Genomic DNA, 26,430 nt, shown 5'->3' on the forward strand with positions numbered 1-26,430 from the left:
TTAGTGGTGAGGATTGAGGCTACTTGATTGCTGGACCATGGGATGGGAATCACATAATAATTGGTGGCAGTGGTTGGGATATCCTCACATATTAATTGTTTGGCAGTGGTGGGATATCCACATCACACATTAATAAGTTGGCAAATACTAATTGGCTTGTAGTGGTATGGGTAGAGTGAATCCTGTAGCTTGTGTACAGTGAGCTTGGAAGGTGTTTTGTACTCTAAAACAGCCACGCAGTGAATACTCAGAGTTCAGATCACAATTGTTTTATTTCTTTTGTTAGCTTAGTTAATTATGGTGAGCAGGCAACATGTCAGCAGAGGAGTATGGAAAGCTGACAAGGAGCCAGCTGGCGGAGATGTGCCAGGCTAGGGGACTGGGGTGCATGGAAACTTGACTAAGGCAGACCTGATTGCAGCCTTGGTTACAGCTGCATCAGAAAACAGCAACCAGGAGGACAATTAGACTTGCAGTGGAGATATAATTCCCTTGGAGAATGGACAGCTCAACCTTTCTGCAGTGGACTTAAAAATCCAGCTGAAGCTAAAGAGACTTGAGTTGGAGGCCAGGCATGTGGAATTAGAAGCAAATGAGAGACTGTGACATTTGCAGGCTGAGGAGAATGAGAAACTGTTACATCTGCAAGCTGAGGAACAAGAGAGGCAGGGCAGCATGAGAAGGAGATGCTGACTCTTCACCAGAGTCATGGAGGTAATGGGAAAGGGAGTAACTGGACCCCAGAAGCACAAAAGGTCAGTAAATTTCTTCCACAGTTTAAAGAGGGGGATAATTTTGATAGTTTCATTCACATGTTTCAGAGGGTATGTAAACAGTATGAAGTTGACCAAGGGCTCTGGGTACGGTTTTTGACCCCCTTACTCCATGGTAAAGCTGTAACTTTTTTGTCCAAAATGTCTGATGTTGCATGTTTTGATTATACTGCTGTAAAAAATAGTCTTTTAGAACTGTTTAAGCTGACACCTGAAACGTATAGGAAAAAGCTTCATGAGCATAGACGCAAGGCAGATGAAAGTGTGTGTGAATATGTTGCTAAATTGAACACTTATTTCCATAGGTGGGTGATTGGATGTCAGGTCACCACATTTAAAGGGCTGGCCGACCTTTAGGTGAGGGAACAAGCCCTTAGTACTTTGCCTGAGGACATAAAGATCTGGTTAGCTGATAGACAATGTGCTACTTCAGTTGAGTTGGAGAAGAAGGGAGACCTATACCTAGCAAGCAGGGCAGCCCTGCACAGGAAGGGGACCCCCAGTACTGCTCATGGGTCTCAAGGAACCCATGGTGGGCAGCACAGACTGCCCCAACAGAATCTGCCAGTAGCAGGGGAAGCCACTAGTCCAGGTACACATCCAGGAGCTAGGGTAAATGTTTTGAATGCAACCAGTGGAGCCATGTGGCATACAGATGTCCACAGAGGCATGGTGGGGAACAAAAGGTGAAAGAGCCAGTAAGTGGGAAAGACAAAATGCCAATAGTAGGTTGTCTTGAGACAACAGGGGTACTAAACTACCATCCTGCAGATGTCCTGAGAGGGAAGGAGTTGGATGAGGCAGTACCATGTGCTTATGCAGTTACACGCAGTCAGGCTAGGAGACAAGCATGTGGGTCTGGTAGCCTGGGGGAGACCCAGACAGACTGCATAATTGCAGCCAGGACTGGTGAGGTGGTTACCTCAGGGTGGGAGCTACTCTGTAGCAGTGAAACTGATGGTGAGCCACAGCTGGTTGTGGGTACTGATAGCCCCTTGGGCAGAGTGACTGTAAAGGTAGAGGTGAGTAGTAGTACCCAGGCTGACAGTCACTGTCAGAGGATGACAGACTTCCTGTGAGAGGGGAGCTGGGAAGGGTTGCAAGGAGAGAGTTAAGACAGGCTCAGCTGTCAGACCCTACATTGCCAGGCCTGAGCCAGGTAGCTAGAGAGGTAACTGTTTCTCAAGGAAAGGGGGAATCTGTATACTGGGACAAAGGGTTACTATTCAGAGAGTGGACCCCTGAGGGAGGGCTAGAAGGTGACAGAGTACAGCAGTTGGTAGTGCCTAGAGCCTACCATCTCGCGCTTCTAGCCATAGCCCTTGATATTCCCTTTGCAGGTCATATGGGCATAAAACCTACAAAGAGGCAAATTATGCAGAACTCCTATTGGCCTGGAATTTCCCGCGATGTAACAGGGTACTGCAGGACCTGTGAGCAGTGCCAAAAGGTAGGCAAGGCAGGAGACAAGGTGAGAGCTCCTTTGATGCCTTTGCCTGTGATTGAGGAGCCATTTCAGAGGGTAGCTATGGATATTGTGGGTCCTCTGAGTACCTTAAGTTCCACAGGGAAAAAGTATATCCTAGTGGTAGTGGATTATGCTACATGATACCCTGAGGCAGTGGCTTTATCATCCATTGAGGCAGAGAAGGTGGCAAATGCTTTGTTAGAGATTTTCAGCAGGGTAGGTTTCCCAAAAGAAATACTGACTGACAGAGGTGCCAGTTTTATGTCAGACCGGCTGGCTTGTCTGTGGAAGTCCTGTGGGGTGAAGCACATGAAGACCACCCCCTACCAATCCCAGACTAATGGTCTTGTTGAGAGGTTAAACTCTACAATTAAGTCCATGCTATGGGCATTTGCAGATCATTTTAAGAGGGAGTGGGACAAATATTTGCCCCATCTGTTGTTTGCTTGCAGAGAGGTTCCCTAGGAATCCACAGGTTTTTCACCCTTTGAGTTGCTGTATGGGCATAGGGTGAGGGGACCTCTAGATGTAATTCGAGATGAGTAGGAAGGTGAGTGTGAGTCTCACAAGGAGTCTGTTGTGGCATACATCCTAAACCTCAGGACAAGGCTCAGGGAACTCATGGGCTTGGCCCAGGAGAACCTGGTAGAAGCCCAACAACAGAAAAAGGTGTGGTATGACAGGAATGCTCGAGCTAGAGAGTATACTGTGGGACAGCAGGTAATGGTTCTCATTCCTGTGAAACACAACAAGCTGCAAGCAGCTTGGGAGGGTCCCTACAAGGTGGTAAGAAAGGTAAGTGATGTTAACTACATGGTGGAACTGCTAGACAGATGGCAGGGGCACAAATTGTACCATGTTGACATGACACAACCTTACCATGATGGGGAGGCCCTTGTGCTGAGCATTTGCAGTGGATTTCAGGAGGAGTCTGAGGGAGATCTGGGGACTGATCTCCTCAGTGAGGCTCAGGCTGATACCTCAGTGGAAGGGGTAGCAATGTCCCAGCAGCTATCTCCTACCCAGGTTCGAGAAATCCGAGCAGTGTTGCAGGAATTTGGGGACATGTTCACTGGGAAACCAGGGTGCACCCACCTGGTGCAGCACCAGGTGGATAAAAGACCCCAAAGGCTATTAGGCAGGCCCTTTATAGGGTGCCTGAGAGAGTCCAACAGACCTGGAGGGAGGAGGTACAGGAGATGTTGGAACTAGCGGTGATTCAAGAGTCCAACAGTCCCTGGGCCTCTCCAGTGGTGCTGGTGCCAAAGAAGGATGGCAGAACCAGGTTCTCTGTGGACTACAGGAAATTAAATAGTCGGATGCTTACCCCACGCCTAGGACAGATGAGGCCCTAGAGCAGCTGGGTGGGGCTAAGTATCTTACAACCATTGATCTTACCAAGGGTTACTGGCAGGTGCTCTTGACTCCCAGTGCTAAAGAGAAGTCAGCCTTTGTGACTGCTTTTGGCTTTTATGAGGTCACAAAAATGCCCTTTGGGATGAAGAATGCCCCAGCGACTTTCACGAGGCTGGTAGATCATATCCTAGTAGAAGCCAGAGGGTTTGCCTTTGCTTACCTAGATGATATTGCCATTTACAGCCATTCCTGGCCAGAGCACATTCAGCATGTCAGGGAGGTGCTGGTCAAACTACAGAGGGCAGGGTTGACCATTAAGCTGAACAAATGTCAGGTGGGTAGGGCAGAGGTCTCCTACCTAGGACATAGAGTGGAGAGTGGTAAGATAAGGCCAGAACCTGCCAAAGTAGAAGCCATTCAGGCATGGCCTGCACCTGTTACTAAAAGGCAGGTGAGGGCATTTTTAGGGACAGCAGGGCACTACAGAAAGTTCATCCCCAGTTACAGTACCATAGCTGCTCCCCTCACAGACCTGACAAGGAAGAACAGAACAGATAAAGTAGTGTGTACCCCAGCATGTGAGCAGGCATTCCAGAAGCTTAAAGAAGCTTTGGGAGGACCTCCTGTGTTAGCCAGTCTAGATTACAACAAAGAATTTGTTGTGCAGGTGGATGCTTCAAACCATGGGGTTGGGGCTGTACTTAGCCAGATTTCTTCAGAGGGGGAAGAGCACCCAGTGGTTTACCTAAGTCGTAGGCTCCAACCCAGTGAGGAATGCTACGTAGCTGTAAAAAAGGAATGTCTAGCCATAGTGTGGGCACTGCAGAAACTTCAGCCTTATCTGTATGGAAGGAAATTTACTGTTATGACAGATCACAACCCCCTAATATGGTTAATCAGAGCCAGCCAGCAAAATGCCAAGTTGCTAAAATGGAGCCTAGGATTGATAGCATATGATATGTCAGTGCAGCACCACAGTGGGAGTAGCAATGCCAATGCAGACGGGCTCTCAAGACAGGGAATGAGGTAGGTTTACACAGATAGACCTAACCCTCTCAAGAGGCGTTTCTCAAGGGTCACATGAAAAACTAGCTTGAGTTCTCCAGGGGGGATGTGAAGACTGGTAGAGATGGGTGAAGGCTGCCAGCCTAGCCAGATATAATTTTATACATAATTCTACCATTTGTAAATATATATATGAATCACAGGCTTGTTGTCTTAAATGAAAAAAATGCTGTTACAAAAATGTGGCAACAGTGCTGTCTACTGACCCAATAAAAGCATGTTGTGACCCTTTGATCTAAAGTCGGCTCCAGTCCAGCTAGATGAAGGCTTCCTGCCTATTGTTTTAAGGCTAAAGTTAATGACCAGAATTTACATGTGGAATGTCCTTTATTGCTCTAAGTGTAAAAGAATGTAAATGCAGTTTCTGTCAGCCTGGGAACACCAGGAAAGTGTGAAATGATGTAATGTTTTATCACAACTGCAGTTTCAATTTAAACAGTGAGAACGAGAGATTATTGAGCATTTTTGTCTTGAACATCCAGCTCAGCACTGCCTTATGCTCTATGTAAGTAAGTTATTTTAGAAGTGTGTTTACTTGTAGATAGCTAGAAATTAGAAAGATTAGACTAAGTGTTTTTCTGTGATGTCAGAACTGTGCTACTGATTTATTTTAAGTATTTCTGTGTGATCTTTGAACTCTTGACTAGCAATGACTGTGTAGTAGAGAGTATTGTCTTGTGGCTTTAATTGTTTATTATTAAATATTTTAAAACCTTTTCAACTGTGGTTGTTTTGTTTAGAGATAAGTTAAGCTCTTAAGAGTACTTGCATGCCTTTGGTAAAACTGTACAAAGCCACCCTAATAAGCCTTGACTGTTTAGTCACATCTACAAATTGGATAATAATATTGCACAGTAATAATTAGACACCCTTTTAAGGTCCTTTGAGTAACTGATAACAATGGGTAAAAGGGGCACAGCTGGAGAACCTGTGCTAGCCTTCTCCAGAAGTGTCTGTATGGTTGTGTGAATTCTTATCTCAAAGTGTGTGTGTGTCAGCTACTTGGGCAGGGACATGAAGCACTGGTTGGACAGAGAAGGTGCTGGAGATTTTAGCTTACCCAGCTAGGCTGAGATCTGGACCCTATAACTCTGCCAGTGGGGAGTCTTATTGGGGACATGGGGAGCAAGGGAGCAACCAGCCTCAGACTGACTGTGATCTCTGTGTACTCTTAAGGGAAATTGCACTTTACTGTGTGTATTTGTTACCCTTACCTCATATATGAGATGCCCTCTCTGGTGTTAGTGGTGAGGATTGAGGCTCCTTGATTGCTGGGCCAGGGCATGGGCATCACACACATATTGTAAACCACTTTCAAGTTGGCCTGATTAAAGTCATCTGCTACTATATGAACACAATCTAGATTCCAGTTTTGCAGTTCATTTATAGCCTGGTATAATGTGGTCATTGCTTCATTTGGATTAGCACTGGGAGGACTGTAGACAGCTGTGATGCAGATGCTCTTAAATTCCCTGGGTAGATAAAAGGGTCTAAATTTCAGTGACAAAATTTCTAGATTATCTGAGCAGTACGAGTATACTATGTCACAACTGGTGCACCCATTGTTATTGATATATATATGCAGACCCCTCCCCCTCTGGACTTACTACTGAGATACTGTGTTCTGTCTGCTCTAAAAAGTGATAACCCCTACACATGGACTGCACTGTCATTAATGTTAGTCTGGGCTAATATCTTATACCTTCTATGTTGTAATCTATTTTGTTTGTCAATATTTAGATGAGTTTCATGTAGCATTGCTATTTTGACTTCCTCCTTCCTCAGTATATTATAAATCCTCTTTCTTTTCACTGTTTTAGTGATCACCTTAACATTCCATGTGGTTATATTTATACTTGCCATATATTATAGTTATGTGTTGTTCCACTCTATTTATAATCTATTCATTTCCCTTCTACTGTTATGTCCCATGTGTGCATTTCTTTGTCGCTCTATTTCACTGTGGTCCTTATTTGTTTATTTTCCATTCCCCTGCATTTCCCTTCTTCCACTTAAGCTGATATTCCTCTCCCCACTTTCTTTCTGTCTTCTCCTCTGCCTCACTGATGCACTTTGAAAAAAGAAAAATAGAGACAGTACTTAATCAAACTACGGAACTGTCACATCTTCCCTATTTGTCCCCCTCCAAAAAAAAAAAACTTTTTACACACATAAACACTTTCAAGGAATTGGGGGTTTTGCCTTAGTCTGGCACTCTGCCTGAAAGTTTCACCCCCCCCCCCCACAATGGGTGGGAGCAGATTAAGTTGCTGAAAATCCATGGAAACAGAAGGAAGGCATGCAGACTCTACACTGCTGGTATTCCAGTCATGGGCTGAACTGGTGAACCAGGTGCTGTGAGGTGGCAATACTAAGTGCTGCACTGCATTGTTATCCTGCTTAGGTATCATATAAGTACAGTAAGATGTAAGGGGTGTACAAGGTAAAGATACTGCCAGATGTCCTTTATAGTTCCTGAGCATGGGCTAATATCCATGCCAAGCAACATCCAAGTACATCAATTCTCTTTTTATGCAGTTTTAATGTTGTTTTTAGTAATTTATATATGATACATGTATAATTTGTAGCATATTTTAATGTAAAAATGTTCCCATGCTCATTTTAATTGATTGATTGTTGCTATGGTGACAACTTTTAAATGTGTGCAAGTTTTGGCAAAGTCATTTTATGGATCCTATGTTAAACTGCTATATATCATTGCAAAATTTGATTTGTAAATGCAGTTACACAGGATTCACCTATGCTCCATTGAAGCACACTACTTCAATTAATGGTTTTCCAAAAAAATAATTTACAAAACTGTTAAAGAAAAACAATAAAACGCATGCGCGCACGCACACACACACACACACACACACACACACACACACACACACACACACACACACACACACACACACACACACACACACACACACACACACATCTTTATTCTAGGGATAAGTCCCACTACATCCCTTGTGAGGCGCACACTTTCACCTCCCCAAATTACATATATTACTGTGATGCTAGTCAGGGATTCACATCTGCTAGAACACTTCACTTCTTTACTGTTCAGGCATTGGATAATATAAGAAATGTATAGTTATTTATACAAAATGTAAGAAATATAAGACCATAGAACTTCACATGGTAGAACAGGATTTATCTGACAAGTTTTACCCATACCAGAGTCCTTTTGATTTCTAGAATATGGAAATGTTTAGAAATATATGCAAACAAATAGTATTAAAAACACAAGATGTAAAATTCACAGATCCATTTTCAGTATGATGGTATCTAATGGGCAAGAGAATTTAAAACAGATTCAGAATTATCTGAATAATTTAGTGTTTCCCTGACTTATTCAGAATTCTACTTCATTACTATATCAAGGGTAACATATAAGGGATGGAAAAATCATGCTCACAAATGCATATATTTTCACTAAGCTCTTATAAGAATCAATACCATTTTTAAGACTGACAAAACTTACAGCACTACCATCATGAAAGGGTTCACAGGACTGGAGATCAGAGGTGTCTTTGCTACAGTTCATCTCCTCTATAGTGAATTCTATATAGTTTACAGGAACAGGTGTGACCTACAGTGAAGAAAGAGGTTTAATTAAGAGAGTGACTGTCAAAGAGTACATAAACCATCTTACAAAATGTACTTAATTCTACAAGTTGATCAAGAAATACAAAAAGGGCATAGCCCATTTTTACTGGAGGACTGTTCAGTAAATCTCACAGGATCATATGGTATACACTTTAAAACTATCATGCAGTCTACAATACAAGATTATTTACAACAATCTCGAGGTGTTTTAAGGAATAAACAAGGAATGAAACATATATGTGGAAATTGCACAGTATAAGACAGGTAAACACTCAAAATATTTGCATTAAATACCTGAACAGAAAAATGCAACTATTGAACTTTCACCGAAAGTAAAGCAGTCCATACAAAGTAAATAACATATTCCTGTCACTCACAGATTTTTGCATGTTTAGAAAGAGCATACAGACATCCTATGGTGGACATACAAGAACTGAAAATTGTACACATGTTCATGGTAAAAAGTAGTGTAATAAAACTAGTACTACTGCTACTTCTAATAATAATGAAATCTCAAAAGGAAATGGAGATTAGTCACCCCAATCTATATATACCATAGTTAGTTACATTCCCAGTTTGCTATCAGATGAGGTTTGAGAACCTTCCTAAAATACATTCTAAGAAGAATTTGCCAAATCATACAGATTCACGTCTTTGCGACAGCGAAGGAAATGAACGAGTCACCAAAACAGCTGCATAACTAGGGATCTGTGTGAGATGAGGAGATCTGAATTAAGGCTTTGCTGTGGGATCTATCACTTTATCATGGATCAAATAACTGGATGTTTCTTTGAGATGTATAGAATGGTGTGGACATATGCCACTGCAACATATTTCTTTTAGATACATACATACAGTGGTGAGCGGTAGTGGTGCTGCGGTAGAGTTGTCGCCTTACAGCAAGACATTGTCACGTTCGATTCTCAGTTAGAGCGTCTTCTGTGTGGAGGCATGCGTGAATGGGCGTGCCTTCATTGAAGGGTGTGCATCAGGGCTAGTAACTTGGCACATAAAAATCGACTACCAAACATCAGCGGACCGGAGTTCTGCTGTGGCGACCCCTAACCATAAGCCGAAAGACACAACAACATACAGTGGTGAGCTCTACTTGGATACTCAACTAAAGATTTGGTGGTTGTACTGCTTTATGTTTGCTGAAGTTTAGATGTTAGATAACAAGCAAATCTGAACAGTAGCAACACCTGTGTGCACTGTCATCAAGTCCATTAAAATGTCTGTCCAGGCATTCCATGCACCTTTGTTTTATTGTTAATTTCATTTCTAGGTATAACCAAATGTTTAGTTAAAAGTAGTTCTGAAAAAAGAATGTGACTGTACTAAGTTGTTCTGAAGTTTTGATTTCACTATCTAACCAACTCTTCTTTGTGACCACACCCACAAAACAATGTCACAACAGTAATTAAGCATGGTTTATGTTTACTGGAAAATTACTCTAGGTAATTAAAAACAACATCCTTCTTTAGTAGAGCATCTACTTACTTATTTTTGTTTGATTTCACTACATCATTACTTGTTTAGCTTTAATTTGAGATGTTTCACCTGCAAGACAAAGTTGATAACTTGTCTTTCTAGAACATAAGATTTTCCTGTTGCTGCAGTTAGCAATTCAAATATAGTAGCATATACATTAAGAAGTGAAGCATTATGGCATTAGTTCTTCATGATGTAATGGCAGGAGTTTACAGCTCCAAGAAAAATTACAAGGTGGGGAGGCAGTGTCCATCACTATAAAGCAAATAAATAAAAAAAAAAGTATAATTTGGTATTGTATATTGTAAAGTGGTTACAGGTTCATATGTGTTTTCTAGGCTTATGACCACTCGGACCTTTTTAAGCCTAGCCATGCATCCCAAATCTCTGACAAGTTCTGGTATCCTTAGTAGTGAAAGCAAGGGCTTGGTAGAACATTTACAAACTCTATACTGCCTCCGATAACAGACAACAACAATAACACTCTAACTCCTCCCCAATTCAACTCCACAAACTAATTCCTTCTCTATGAAACCAGTGCAAACTAATTACATCTGCAGTCTACTCAACAAACTAAAACCTTCATCCCTTGCAGCAGACCAACTATGAAATGAATTTCTGAAACTAGCAGCCAATGCCATCCCTTATTCAGTCTCTATACTAATCAACCACTCCATCTCTGAACAATATGTCCCAAAGATTTGGAAAATCTCACACATTATCCCACTACATAAAGCAGGTGCATCCATGGAATTACCAAAATGTAGGCCAATCGCTATCCTCCCCATTGCCAACATTCTTGAAAAGTGTATTCACTTCCAATTCTTGCCATACCTAACAAAAAATTATCTGCTCTCCAGCTCCCAGCATAGCTTTTATCCAAACATAGTACCACTACTTCCCTTATAAGCTTCACACACAAAATAATCTAGCTCAGAAATAACAATGAATACATATCATCTATTTTCCTAGACATGCCAAAGGCCTTTGACACTGACTCCCATTAACAACTTCTTAATCAACTAGCCTCTCTAAACCTCTCCTAACCCACCATCTCATGGTTCTGCAGCTACCTGTCATCAAGACAAGCAGTTAAATGGCAAAATCAAATCTCAACTCTGCTTCCTGTCTCAGTCGGTGTCCCACAAGGTTCAATACTTGGACCACTACTTTTTACTATTTTCACCAATAAACTCAGTTCTAACTCAGCAACCATCATAAAATATGAGATGACTCCTCACTCATCTGCAGAGCCCCATCCCTCCCTGGGGCCCTCTGCAAAATACAAATATCCTTCTCAGATATAGAAGAATACCTCTGCAACAATCAACTCATACTTAACCCCAATAAGACAAAACTAATGCTATTTAAAAATCAAAAAACACTCCAGCTCTCCTTTCCCTTCAGCATATACTCCAAAAACCGAAAAAACAAAAATGCACGATGAGGGCACCAATTAAATTGGTGTCCTCATCGTGCATTTTTGGTGTTTTTTGGGTTATTGGTTTTCATTTACACCTTTACCTGGTGCCGCTGTGGTGTTTTAATATACTCCAAAAACAACACCAAAATCGAACCTGTCAACTACACCAAACTGCTAGGCATCACCATCAACTGCTTAAAATATGATAAACACATAGCCCAAACAATCAAAAAGGTACATATTTATTTATTTATTTATTTCCAGTTTGATGACTGGGGAAGTCCACTGGGCTCAGGGAGCCCGTTTTCAGTGGAGGCCCGGACAGAAAAGCTCTGCATTACATAGTGTATTTACAGATACACTCATAGTAAAGAAAACACAATTAAAATTTCATTTTGTGCAAGAGAACAGGAATAAATTATTTGGTTACATACTGTCAAAATATTTAGGATAGCATTACATAGTGTAGTTATAGATACAATCATAGTAAAGAAAACATGTTTACAATTGTATTTTAATCTAAAGAACAGGAATCAATTTCTTGATTATACTGTATCTAAATATTTAGGATGGCAGTGGAAACTTGATTGTGAGGGGGAAAAAGATTAAGAAGGGAAAGAAAGAAAAAGGTGGTAAAGGTTATTTGTAAGTTATGCAGTTGTGACATTTACAATATTTACATTTGTTAGCTTGTGCTCAGAGTTAGACAGGAGTTTAGGGGAGAAAAGATTATTAGACTATGTGGGGAGAGAACAGGTGCATTTCCTGTTAGAGGAAAGGTAGGAGTGTAGCTGAGTTTTAAAGGTTTCAAAGTTTTCACAAGTCCTTAGCGAGGATGGAAGAGAATTCCATTTTTTAGTTAAGGAAAAGGATAGCAGAAGCTGACCAGCAGGACGATTGGGTTTGCGGACAGTGATTAGGTTTTGGTGAGTTGATCTCAGAGTTCTCTGAGGGGTGTAAGGCTGGAGGATGTTGGTTAGAGCCGGGCACTTAGTAGGTTGAAAAATTATTCTGTGGGCTGTAGTAATTTGGAGATAGCCTAGATGGTTGGAGAGTTCAAGCCAATTTAACAAATGAAGGGTAGTACAATGATGGGAGGAGAATTTGGCTTTGGTGGCAAATTTAGAAATCTTATTATAACAGACTTCCAGTTTAGAGGAGAGAGAGGCGGATAGGTTTGTTAGAAGGGGAACGCCATACAATAGTGAGGGGAGTAGCTAGGTAGTGGCAAGAGTTTGTCTGGTGGGAGGTGAAAGAAAGTGGATGTTTCTGTATAGCATACCAAGTTTTACATGAGTTTTCTTAATGTTTTGCTGGATGTGAGTGTCGAATTTTAGGTATTCATTAATAGTTACCCCAGGTAGTTTAGCAAAGGGAACAACCTCTATGGGAGCATTGTTTTGGCTATTAATTTGGAATGAGTTTTTATCAAGAGAGGAAACTTTTGAGGGAGAGAATAATAGTATGTTGGATTTGTTGTCATTTAGTGAGAGGTGGTTTTGGAGCATCCAGTTTTCGGTGGAGCAGAAAGCAGTTTGGGTCACTGTTTGAAGCTCTGAGAGGTTAGAGGCACAGCAGACTAAAGTTGAGTCATCTGCATATTGTACGATTTTGGTATTGGGTATGACTGTGGAAATCATTGATAAAGATGTTGAACAACATTGGACCAAGTATGGATCACTGGAGTACCCCAGTGGGGGTAGGAAAGAAGGATGAGGTGCCTTTCCTCCATTTCATGGCTTGAGACCTGTCAGAGAGGTAGCTTGAGAACCAGGATAAAGAATTCTGGGAGAGATGAAGGCTAGAAAGGTAGTTTAAGAGGTGGGTGCGGGAGATAGTATCGAATGCCTTGGAGAGATCAAGTAGAACTGTAGAAACTATTTTTCCAGAGTCATGGGCAAGATTTACTGTGTCTAAGAAAGAGAGAACGGTGGTGATAGTACTATGACCAGGTCGGAAACCATGTTGGGTTGGAGTAATTAGTTGATGATTGGCTAGGAATAGCATAAGCTGTAGGTGGATGCATTTTTCTAGGAGTTTTGAGATTGGGGAATAGATAGCTATGGGGTAGAAGTTAGAGATGCTATTATTTTTGCCTCCTTTATGGAGAGGTAGGATAAATGCCTTAATCTGGGCACATAAGATTCCTGGATGGATCTATTGATCAAGATGCTGATGGGGAGAGTGATACCGTTTGCGGTTATTTTTAGGAAGGAAGATGGAATCTTGTCAGGGGCATTGGAGCATGGTTTTAATTTAGAGAGTATTTTTTTATGTGGGAGGTTGAGATGGGCTTAAGTTCAAATATTGGGGGGATTGGGGGCAGAGGGCTGTGTGGGGGTGTGGAAGATTGGATAGGTTGAGGGGAAGGGTTATTGTTAGGGGAGGTCTTTGTCAGCTCTGCTATGGAACTGGTGAAGAAGGAGTTGAACAGGGAGGCTATTTCAAGATCAGATTTGCTGGAGTCAGGGCAGGGGTTATTTTTGGTGCCTGGTTTGAGAAGAGAATTAATGGAATTCCAGAAATGTTTGGGTTTTTTTGATTGGTTAGACTGGAGTTTAATATAGTAGAACTTTTTATCTCTGATCATCATCTTCTTTCGGCTGTTCCCATTAGGGGTCGCCACAGCAGATCATCTGTTTCCATTTCTTCCTGTCCTCTGCATCATGATCTTTCATACCAACCACTTGCATGTCCTCTCTCACCACATCCATAAACCTTATCGTAGGCCTTCCTTTTTTCCTCTTACCTGGCAGCTCCATCCTTAGCATCCTTTTCCCAATATACCCAGCATCCCTCTCAGCACATATCCAAACCAACAAATCTCGCCTCTCTTGCTTTGTCTTCAAACTATCCAACCTGAGCTGACCCTCTAATATACTGATTCCTAATCATGTCCATCCTAGTCACACCCAGTGCAAATCTTAACATCTTTAACTCTGCCACATCCAGCTCTGACTCCTGCCTTTTTGTCAGTGCCACTGTCTCCAACCCATATAACATAGCTGGTCTCACTACCGTCTTGCAGACCTTCCCTTTTACTCTTACTGGTACCCATCTGTCACAAATCACTCCTGACACTCTTCTCCACCCATTCAACCCTGCCTGTACTCTCTTCTTCACCTCTCTTCCACACTCACCATTACTCTGAACTGTTGATCCGAGGTACTTAAACTCATCCACCTTTACCAACTCTACTCCCTGCATCCTCACCATTCCTCTACCCTCCCTCTCATTTACACACATATATTCTGTTTTAGCCCTGCTGACCTTCTTTCCTCTCCTCTCTAAAGCATATCTCCACCTCTCCAGGGTCTCCTCAACCTGGTCCCTACTCTCACTACATGTCACAATGTCATCTGCAAACATCATAGTCCACGGGGCCTCCTGGCTGATCTCATCTGTCAACCTGTCCATCATCACTGCAAATAAGAAAGGGCTCAGAGCTGATCCTTGATGTAATCCCACCTCCACCTTAAACGTATCTGTCACTCCCACCGCAGACCTCACTGATGTCACACTACCCTCGTACATATCCTGTACCACTCTTACATACTTCTCTGCCACTCCCGACTTCCTCATACAATACCACAACTCCTCTCTAGGCACCCTGTCATATGCTTTTTCTAAGTCTACAAAGACACAATGCAACTCCTTCTGACCTTCTCTGTATTTCTCCAACAACACTCTCAGAGCAAACATTGCATCTGTAGTGCTCTTTCCTGGCATGAAACCATACTGCTGATCACTAATCATCACCTCCCTTCTTAACCTAGCTTCCACTACTCTTTCCCATAACTTCAAGCTGTGACTGGTCAGTTTTATCCCTCTGTAGTTACTGCAGCTCTACACATCACCCTTATTCTTAAAGCTAGGTACCAGAACACTTTTTCTCCACTCCTCAGGCATCCTCTGACTTTCCAAAATTTCATTAAACAATCTGGTTAAAAATTCCACTGTCATTTCTCCTAAGCAGCTCCATGCTTCCACTGGTATGTCATCTGGGCCAACAGCCTTTCCATTCTTCATCCTCTTCATAGCTGTCCTTACTTCCTCCTTGCTAATCTGTTTCACTTCCTGATTCACTATCCCCACATCATCCAACCTTTGTGGAGTTGGTTATATTTAAGAAGAATTTCTGGCTGTTTATTTTGATGGCATGTTTTCCAGGATTTATCTGTTTGCAGCATAAGTTTTTTGGTGTCTTTGGTTAGCCATGGGGCGGTCTTGGTTTTTACCCTTTTTGTTCTTGGTGGAGCTAGGGAGTTGATGATGCTTAAGAAGGTTGAGTTGAAGAATTCTATGCCATTGTCAAGAGGTAGAGTTTTTAGGGGGGTTGCAGTTTGTTTTTGGGCATCAGAGAAAGTAGTGGGGTTAAAGTTTGTGAGGTTATGTGTGTGGGTATATTGGCATAGGTGAGGAGTGGAGTGGGTAGCTCTGTGGATGAAAGATGGCAAGTGGTCTCCTATAGGGTCAGGGATAATGCCAGAGTTTATGACTTTATTAGGGTGGGATACTTGGATCTAGTCTAGAGTGGTACCTGGAGGGTTTGTTTTTTTGGGTCTGGTGATGGAGTTAGTTAGTTGGGTGTGGTTATATAACTTGATGAATATGGTGGGATTTGGGTTGTTGATGTTATTTCAGTCGCTATTTACATCTCCAAGTCTAGCTTAATATTAGTAGAGGTCCAGAGGAGGATTTCTTCAAGAGTGTTGATGTTATTACCAGGGGGCATATAGAGGGCAATGATACAAATGCTTTTGTGGTTATTTAGTTTTAGTAGGCCTATTACTAGTTCTACATTGTTGAATGGAGGGATAGGATTGGGGTAGGGAGAGATGGACAGCAAGTTAGAGTAGATTAAGGCTACCCCACCCCCTTTTCTATTTAAGTGATCATGTCTGAGGGATTGGAATCCAAGAGGGAGGATTTCAGAGTCACAAATAAGAGGTTTTAACCAGGTTTCAGAGATGGCTACAATGTCGGGTAGGTTGTAGTTAAGCCAGGCATGACAGTGGGTTACTTTGTTTTTTAGACTTTGGGCATTCATGGTGAAGAATTTGAGGTTTTTGTGGTTGATTTTATTGCTTGTGACAGGAGGATTGGGACTAGAGGAAGTATTTAGCCCAGGATTTGGATGTATGTTACTGCTAAACAGAGGTAGTTGAGGAAGGGTAGTAACATTTTTGATTTGGTATTTAATATTTGTGGACAGTAAGGAATTAGTTTAGGTTTGTAGCATTTTAGTTGAGAGGGGGAAAGTTTTAATTTGAAGTAGTGGAGTGGGTTGGGTTGAACTAGGGAGGCGGATATGTTGTGAAAATGTGTTTTAGTGGGATGAGGAAGGGGGTTGGGAGTGTGGGGGTAGGATAGAAGGAGGGGTGGAGTTGGTTAAAGGAGTAGGAGGTGGCATGGTATAAAGGGAGTAAGAATAGAATGCAGATAGATGGGGTGAGAAATGGTTGAGGTAGGAGACAAGTCATGGTAGAGGTGTGTATGTGTATTTTAGCAGTATAAAATAAGTAGGGCAGATTGAATAAGTATATAGATGAAGTAGAATAGAAGTTTATAGGGACTCTAATGGGTGGGGTTAGGGTGGTTGTAATTGACAGATGGAGTTAAAGAGGGGAGGGGTTAGAGAGTGGAGATGATTGGTTGATTGAGAGAGGGAGGGTTTTGGTGTTGAAATAAATGTAGGCATAGTGGGGGTGGGTGCGATTTGGGGGCAGAGTAGGGAAGCAGAGTGAGCCCATAGGGCGAACAGAGCAGGAAGAGCTGGAGTGAAGGTGGCAGGCAGAAGCCAATCAGTCAGCTGTAACTGAAATGTGGGAGCTTGGAGGAAGTAGGAACAGCAGAGGTGAGTCAAGGCTTGGGAGTGTGGGGGGAGAAAGGTAATTGAACTATGCACAAGACAAAGCAGGCCAGTGGGGAAAATGTGCTAAGAGTGTGGGGGATAGTTTTGGGAGAGAACAGAAAAAAAGAATGAATTGGTCTTTATACTTTAGTGGGTGAGCAGTGCCACCTAGTGGCAAAAACTTATAACGTACAGCTTAGTGGGTAATTAAGGGGTAAAGAAATAGACTGCTGTAGGCTGCTTAGCAAACGCATGGAAAAGCACAGGCACTACAGTAATGTTAACACTAGTAGCACTTATGTTACAATAAAGCAGCAGTGCATACACCTTAATTATGTCTGGGGGGGGGCTATCTTTTGAAAGCTCCTCAGCGGGCTTAAGCAGAGTCCTGTAGTGGATATCCTTATAGGGTAGGTTTTCTAGGCTGTAGTGGTTAGGGTAGAATGCAGCACGGACAGACCTTAATTATGTCTTGGGGGGGCGCTATATTTTGAAAGCTCCTCAGGGGGCGTAAGCAGAGTCCCGTAGTGGGTATCCTTATAGGGTAGGTTTTCTAGGCTGTAGTGGTTAGGGTAGAATACAGCACAGACGGCTTACCGGTATTTTCTTCACTGCGACTCCACAGGCATTTCTACTGCTATTGGCTGTCCACCTCCTGGTAGTGTCTGGTTAATCCCTATGCTTTCTTCCATTCCCATCCAAGTCTGGTCCAGAACGTAACTATACAATATACATCATCAATCCCCGTGTACTCTTTTTGAGAAGTTAGCAGAGCAAACCCTTACTACAGAAATCAGACAATATTTTCAAGCAGCGACATATTAAACTAGGTACCCTGTTTAGATCCAAATCTTTCCTTACCCAAACATCTAAAGAGTCTATAGTCAGAACCCATTTACTTTCCACCCTATTAAATGCCTCCCCGATCTTCACAAATCTAAGAAAATCAGACCTTAACAAACTTGAGACATGCTACAATAAAATGGCCAGGTTTGCTGCAAATCACCCACATAGATCACACGACTGCATAGTCCTTAAAGAACTAAAATGGACTCAGTTTCCTAACCTCATATTTCTAAACCAACTCAGTATTACCCATTCCATCATACACTAGCCAGATAAATGTCCAGCACTCAAAAATCTAGTTATACCATACTCTAGTAGTAGGCCTTTGTGATCTATCAACAAATTAATTTTAAATGTTAGAAAAGTCAACAGCAGTTTTGAAGATGCTATCTTCTCTAAACAGATTTCCCAAGCCTGGAACTCAGTTCCCCAACATATATTCAACATTACTAACTCATCCATATTCAAAATGCTGCTTAAGGAACACCTAACAAATAATTGTCTATGCTTATGGTCTACTCCAGGTTGTACCCCTCAATTAAGGCAGTTGTAAATATTTACAATTCTCATTAATTCTAAATTGTTATATCTGAGGCTAGCCTCATTCATTACTCTTATGCTTTATGTTTCTTACTAAACAAGTTTTCTCTTTTGTCCTGCCATTAGCCTCGCTGAATACAATGTCATTAGATAAAAGTCTGACTCTCCTCACTGCACTTACATAATATCATGCCATTTACTCTCCATTGCCATGTGATGTTTTCCAACATTCTTACCACTGTGTATGTATAATATGTAATGTAAACATTATTGTTTTTATATGCATGCCATTTATTATTGTTTGTATGTTTCTTGTAATTTTTTTTAATAATTGTATGCAGAGCTTTTCTCCTCAGGCCTCCACTGAAAATGGGTCTCTATTGATCCAGCTGAACCATCCCGGTAAACAAATGTCAACTAAATAAATAAATAAAATAAAAAACATTTACAGGCATTTATAAGTTTCAAACTAGAGGTGAATTTCCGGTTCCCCATCCAGTTGTCCAAGTTACACTAGAACTAGGTTAGGGAGGAACTCTGCTTCACATGCATGGGAAGCCTGCTCCACAGAAGGGTAGTCTCTAGGAAACATACCTTTATTTCACAGGCAAGGTTTAAGTCTCTAGAAATTGATGGGGGTTCCCTTTCTCAGTGTAAATGCTTCTCCTGAGTTAAATATACACATTAGGCCTATAGGTAAAGCCATTTTTACCTATCACTTAGAGACATACTAGTTAATCACTGCTAGATTCAAACCACCTGCCTATCTTGTTACATAATCTAGAGTACATAGAATCAACTGCAAGCACCATGTCCAAAGGTTTGTCACTTGCACTTGCATCAAAAAGTGCAGACAGGCATTGTAAAGAAGTTTTTGATTTATTCTAAGTGCTGCCGTTTCAAAATGCAAGTCTCAGTACCTGATTTGTTATAACATCCATTATTTTGACTGAACTTGCGACTTCAGGGAGCACTTGTCCCTTGACAAGATTTGGAACCGGGAAGAGTCTGTAGCAGTAGATGTAAATTGCATAATATTGGTTTTGGTATCATTATGGTGGAGACCTGAATCAACTAGTCAGGCTTGTATCAGAGTAAAATTAGCCTAAAGTTGGGAGCAGGCAGAAAAACATCTGGTGCAGAAAAAATAGGACATAGTAATAATAACATGATGAAAAGGAGGACTAAGCATTGATCCATAATGTACTCCAAGTGGAATCAACTGAGATAGATAGAGAGAGGATCAATATAATTTTCATAAATTTGTTGATATTCCAAGGCTACTGTGTCATGTGAACATTCATACATTACCAGTACCCTCTACCAGGCTGAACCTCTTTTATGCAGGAGGGCCATACCAGTTAATCCTGGACTAAATTTGATAATATCCATCCAGTCATCTAGGTTATGCTTAAAGGAAGACAATGACATGCAGGAGGTGATGGATGATAAACCTGCTCCTTGCTCTATTTATCTGTCAGTGAAGATTTAAGTTCCTGTTTCTCATATTGGTGAAGTTACTGGACATGTGGAGACAAGAGTTCAAGATCAATCGTTTTTCTAATGGCAAGATAAGTAAGACAGAAATATTCCCTCAAAAGTCTATAAGACATTGAATAAAGGGATAGAGATTCCAGTCTCTCTTGGGAGCTTAGGACTTTAGGCCTGTGATCTTTTTGGTTATGAACCTTTGGTGTCTTTTTAATTGTTTGATGTTTTTATTGCGATACATCCCAAAGAGGGTGTTGTACTGAATAACTGGCTCGATCATTGCTGAGTATAAAGACATCAGTGATATTCCTTTGGTAATTAAATGGACTAATTAAATTAATTTCCTGACAACCATTGTCACATAATGGTCGAATGAGAGGGAGTTATCAACCCAAGTACCAAGGTCTCTGATTACATTTTCACTTTGTAGTAGTTATATAGTATGATGAGGGGAGGGCATGTCTATCAAAAGTGATGGTACACATTTTAGCATTTAGTTTAAGTCAATTTTTGTGCATCAAGAGTTTACTAGGGAGAGTTCATCCCAGAGGGTTTGAGTGTCTTAGCATGACTTAACAACAACTTCCATTTTGCAGACTTTGTAGCCAGACATCTTGGCTTTCTATTTGGAGATTTGACAAGTAATTACCACAAATCAGCTGCTCCAGTACCGAGCTCTGAGGGACACTACCAATTACTTTCATACTTTCTGATGAGGGACCTACACTGTGCTCTTGGCTCTCTGTTTAGAGAACTGAAAAGTAAATACCAAAATAGAGGTCCCAGCACTGAGCCCTGAGGGACATCACTGGTTACTTTCATACTTTCTGATGAAGCACCACACACACACTGTGTGGGATCTGTCTTTTAGCCAGTTTGTTGTCCATCCTACAACATAGGCTCATAATTATACACTAGGCTAATGATTATAAGCCCAGCTGTGCAATCCAACTAAATTGCATCCCATATATCATAGGCATTTGGTTATGTGGGTGAATTTATGTTAGTTTGGGCATTACTGTCTGCCTCTGTCTATCAGAGACATGGGGGCCAGACCTGTGTTGAATTTCTGATTTCCCATCCTTGGTCAAAGTTACACTTAAATACGGTTATGGATGGACTCTGCTTCACATGGTTGGGGACCATCCGCGGCATGGAGATCTTCTGAGACACACATGTTTCTCACCAACATTCTTATTTATGTCACAAGCAAAATTTATATCCTTGGATCTAGTTCATAGGTTCATAGGTGTGTACTGGACTAATGACTACAAGGATCTTTTTAAGTCTAGCTATGCATCCCAAATCTCTGACAAGTTCTGGTATGCTTGATAAGTGTAAGCAGGAGCTTGGGAGATGAGCCATTTACAGGATACCTGTGTCCATTAGAGACATGTGTGTCAAACCAGGGGTGAATTTCCTGTTCCCCATCAAATTGTCCAAGTTACACTTGAATTGGATTAAGGAAGAACTCTACTTCACATGGATGGGGAGCCTGTTCCAGAGAAAGATTAATCTCTGGGATACATACCTGTACTAGCAGGTTCTGTTTATATCACTGCCAATGTTTAAGTCTTTAGAATGGGTAATTATGATGCGGCTTTTTTTTGTGGATATGCAGGAAGTCCATCAGGGTGGGGTCTGACAATGCCCTGTATGCCAGGCATAAATCTCCCCTCAACTACTTGTAGGAGATAGAATACAGGGATAGGGCCTTGAGGTGGTCTGCACTGGACATGTTACTTACTCCCGGTATTCTTTTAGTGAAGAACCTCTATGGATGTTGCAATTGCTGGATGTGCCTGGTTAGGTATATTACCAAAGGGGGCATTGTATTCAATGACAGGTCTGATGAATGTCATATGCAGTGGAACAATGACTTCCTTGGACCTAGATGCCATACATTTATTTGTAAGTGGCACAACATAACATAATTTCTTCAGTACTGTAGATACGTGATGGTCAAAGGCTGCTACTGTCTCTGCATCCCCAAATCCCTGACTACTTGGTCAACTGTTAGGGTTGTGTTGTCAATATGATAGTTGCAAGAGATGGATGACTTCCTGAAGGATACTATTATGCATTTCTTGGCATTTACATTTGGTCCATGGCTCTGATACCAGTTATTTGTCTGTGTCACCCCTTCCTGGAGAACATTTGTGTCAGTGGGGGATTCTATTACTGCTCCTAATTTGCAATCACCAGCAAATTTTTAACTTTCCGGGTCCTGTCTGTGAGCCATCTGGCTATCCACCAGGTAACATAAGGGTTTTTACCTAACTTCTTGAGTTTGTCAACAATGGCCGAATGGGGTGTTGTGCCAAATGCCATGGCCAGGTCAAGGTAGGCAGTGTGAACTATTTTGGCCTCATCTATTGTTTTGATGACCTTCTCAAAGAAATCCACCAGGCTGAGTAGGCATTGCCTGGCCTTGACTAAACCAAGTTGGGTTCGATCCAGTTTCTGGAGGTTTCTTATGTCATTATTGATCATCAAATTAACATAAGAGGCAGGCAGCTAGAAAGGCAGTTGAGTTTAAAAAGATAACAGCACCAGGGTGGGAAAGTGGGGGGAATTTTAATTTCTGTGTGACTCACAAGAGATACAGCTATGGTCTCTTTCATAGTTTAAATATGCAGTTAAAAGCAGAATACAAGTAAAACACAGTTTAAAAAAAATAGTTGTTCTGATGCTGTTTGTTTTGTGGATGTGCAAAAGGTCCATCAGAGCTGGATTTATCAATGCCTTGTATGCCAGGCATAGATTGCTTCTGAGTGAGCTGTAGGAGACAGAGTATAGAAATAGGGCTTTAAGGTAATCTGTAAAGGTTTATACCCTGGATTCTCTTGGTAAGGAACATTTGTGGGTATTCCAGATGTTGCATATGTTTGGCCAGGTACATGACAAAGGGGTAATATACTCAATGATGGATCAAATAAGGGACAAATAAAGTGACAGTTTGACTTCCATAGATCTGAATGCTATGCACTTTGGGTGACACAGAATGATTTTCTTATTACTTTGGCCACATGTTGGTCAAAGGCCAGATTACTGTCTGCATATGTTCCCAAATCCCTTGGGGGTATCTTACTGATGGAGTAATTAGCCTAGGTGTCAGTTTTCCCAAAAAGCACTGTAATACATTTCCTGGCATGAGTTTTAGTCCATGACATTGGTACCAGTCATTTGTCTGTGCTAGACCCCCTTGTAAGATAATTGTGTCATGGGGGAATGTCTGATAGCTACCAATTTACAATCATCTGCAAACCTGGTCAGCCAAAGGCCTTTGACATTGGCCTTTACCTCCATGAAATAGATGCCAAATAGGAGCGGTCCCACCACAGAGTTCTGAGGTACACCACAGTTGACCAGTTTCTTAGTGAAGATGATATCCCCAGCTCTGACTTCGCAGGTCCTGTCTATAATCCACCCGTGCAAACCAGTGAGTTATGTTGAGGTTTATTTCCATTTTAGTGAGTTTGTCAGCTATACCAAAATGGGGTATAGTATCAAATACATTAGCCAGGTCCAGGTAGGCAGCCTGCATCATTTTCTCCTTGGTGATCCTTCAAAGAAGTCCACCAGGTTTATTAGGCATGTTCTTTCCTTGACAAAGACAAACTGGGTTAGGTCCAGTGTCTGAAGGTTGCCTATGTCTTTGTTAATCATTTCCACAATAATTTGTCAGGGAGTCCTGTGTGGGTGTAGTCATACAGGCAGATATCAGAGGTTCTTTGTGCTATCATCAGCATTCTGGCCATGAGATCATTTTTGTATTATAGTCCTAGCTCTAGCCCCTGGTGGTGACATGCCCACCTGTGTCACCATAGGGGTTGCCTATGCTCTCCCATGTCTGTGCCGATGCTCTCCTTTGCATGAAGGACAGGGGACTACTGCTACTAGCTCTAGAAGCCACAGTTTACTCCTTCTGCTTCTTTTGGTGATATGACTGTCCTCTGATTTGACTAGCCAGGATTCACCAAACTCTGCCCCTGTCAGGCTAGGTGTCACATAGTCTCCCTTGCCAGCCTATCAGTTGTCTGAGCTGCTAGTAGAAATCATCTCACCCGGGTCAAAGTTAGGTTTTTATCCCTCTACCCCACCTGGGGGTCAGGATCAGTAGAAGGATGATAAGATACCTTGTTATATTATAGGAACAGTAGCATGATTTTCAGATGATTGTCGTATTACAGGAACAGTAAAGATATGTATACCTTCCAGTAAGAACAACAGCAGTTTGGATAATGCCACCAAACTATGAGCTTGCATAATTTGGTATAGTCTGTGGCTGAACTTGTAACCTATATTTTTTACCTTTCTTTGATGTATGGTATTGTTCCTGAAGAATGAATGAATATAACTGTAATCCTTATTTGCAAATGGAATTACAATTACAGTCTGTAATTAGTATTACAGTCTAATATTATAAGAACAATAGAAATATGTGCAGATACCTTACTATAGTATAGCAACAGTACGAATATGTTAGATACTTTGTCATATTGTCAAAATAATAGTAGGACGTTCAGATGTTTGATTTATATTATAGCAACTGGAGCAGGATGTTCATATACCATTTGGTATTGTAAGAAAAGTAAAAGTGTGTGGAGACTCATTATTATATTCTAGACCTATAAAACATTAACACAGACCACACCACCAAATAAATGAGACCCACTTGGACATTCCCTCCTGTTATATGTCAAAAATACCTTGATTCCATTCTGTCTTTTCCACCACATGTGGAAGGACAGTCTAAAAATGTTGGTGTCATTAACAAGATCTTGCATCTTTTACTTAAGGAACCTAAAACAAGCCAGAAACATACTACTGCCCAGATTAGATTACTCTCTTACAGTTACTGCACTTCAAACAGTATAAAATCTTGATATTTTACAGAAAAAAGAGAAGAAAATGCTCAGAATCATTCACCTATCTCCTATAATGAACAATACTGGTTCCCTGTTCACATGGAAGTAACTCTTTTTCTTAATACCTTTGCTTCCAAGCTGATCAGTGACAAATATTCCACCCCCCAAACAGTCAGTTATGCTTTTGAAGTATGGGCGGGGGGCTTAATGACAAAATGAACATCAAGCCAATTCTTCTAGGAAGAGACTTGATAAAGTGAAATATTAATATACCTTTGGTGTGTTTTAGTTTTTAAAAATGTTGGTTCATGTTTTTAAATGAGTTGTTTCCTATATGCTGTTTTTTATACTGTTTTTATATGCTGTTTTTATATGCCGTCTTTCATTTGCACATGGAATGACCTGTGTCTTTAAATTAAGGTGGGGTCCCAATTAGTGAGTGTAGGATGATATATAAAGGAATTTTATACTTTGTTTCAATGCCTGATGAAGTAGCTTGGTCCACGAAAGCGCTTACCATTCTATGTTCATTGTGGATTAAACTATTTTACATTCTCTACAGCCGTGGTCTGTTGCTTCTTTTACCTTTTATGCATATAATTATATTTATCTATACTTAATCTGTTTTTTACTATATCTAATTGCTTATTCTTGGAATTGCAATGCCACTTACTTGTTGCTGACATTGTAATACTGTCATTTATCATTCACTGCCATGTGTTTATCACATTTGAATGTGACAGTTTAAACTGTTGAACTCTCAAAATTGTCTGCCTGTATGGATCAAGTTGTGTCTGAAAAGGATCCTTGGAACAATGTACCTACCCAGTTAAAAAAATGCAAAAATAAAATACACAGTAGAGCCTAAATATTGTTTTTTATGAAATAATGGATCTGATGTATTTCTTTAAACACTGTATTTAAAGCAGTCAAATGTACTAGTTTGGATAATGCCACCAAACTATGAGCTTGCATAATTTGGTATAGTCTGTGGCTGAACTTGTAACCTATATTTTTTACCTTTCTTTGATATATGGTATTGTTCCTGAAGAATGAATGAATATAACTGTAATCCTTATTTGCAAATGGAAGAATTATGGACCTGCCAGTCTTTAAAGTTATGAAAAAAATACATCACAATTACTAAAAGAAAGCTTTCCACCAAAGGGTTTTGATACATATGCCAATAATTGTTTTCAAAGCACAAGTTATTTGTAACAAACTACCTTGCATCAAAAGCACTCAGTCCTGGTTTATGAGCCAATACTGTGTTCTTTGAACTTTTTGTCTTTGTCTAAATTAAAATCCTAAATATTAATAACTAAAATATTATCTTGGACGTCACATGGTTAAGTTCAGATGTGTTGGTATACTTAATTGTTTTAAAGAACCCTATAAGTGGATATCTCATTGCTCAGTTTTGTGTACCTGACTTTTCATCTTGTTTTCCTGCACATGACCTAATCTTCACTCATGATGTCTGGCATACTTACTAAACATTTCTTATCAAAGTGGGGTCTCTTGCAATGACTAAGAGTGGAGGAATATATTACATACTTTGGGTATGTCAAATGTGTTGTCAAGAATGATACTGAAATTACATATCACTGGAAATCCTATCAAATAACTCA

At 40.9% G+C, this 26,430-nt stretch overlaps 1 protein-coding gene across 1 annotated transcript in view; it reads right to left on the reverse strand.

Annotated features, from left to right (window-relative positions):
- The window catches only part of LOC122801169 (fetuin-B-like), a 150,441-nt gene that overhangs the window by 36,976 nt on the left and 87,035 nt on the right, over positions 1-26,430 (reverse strand). Inside the window, exon 5 of the mRNA XM_044070732.1 lies at positions 8,159-8,266. Coding sequence (XP_043926667.1) covers positions 8,159-8,266 — 108 coding nt within the window. The remainder of the gene's footprint in view (positions 1-8,158; positions 8,267-26,430) is intronic.

Source organism: Protopterus annectens, chromosome 4.part1 (genome assembly GCF_019279795.1).
Source record: "Protopterus annectens isolate FY-2018-M chromosome 4.part1, PAN1.0, whole genome shotgun sequence".
NCBI lineage: Eukaryota > Metazoa > Chordata > Ceratodontiformes > Protopteridae > Protopterus > Protopterus annectens.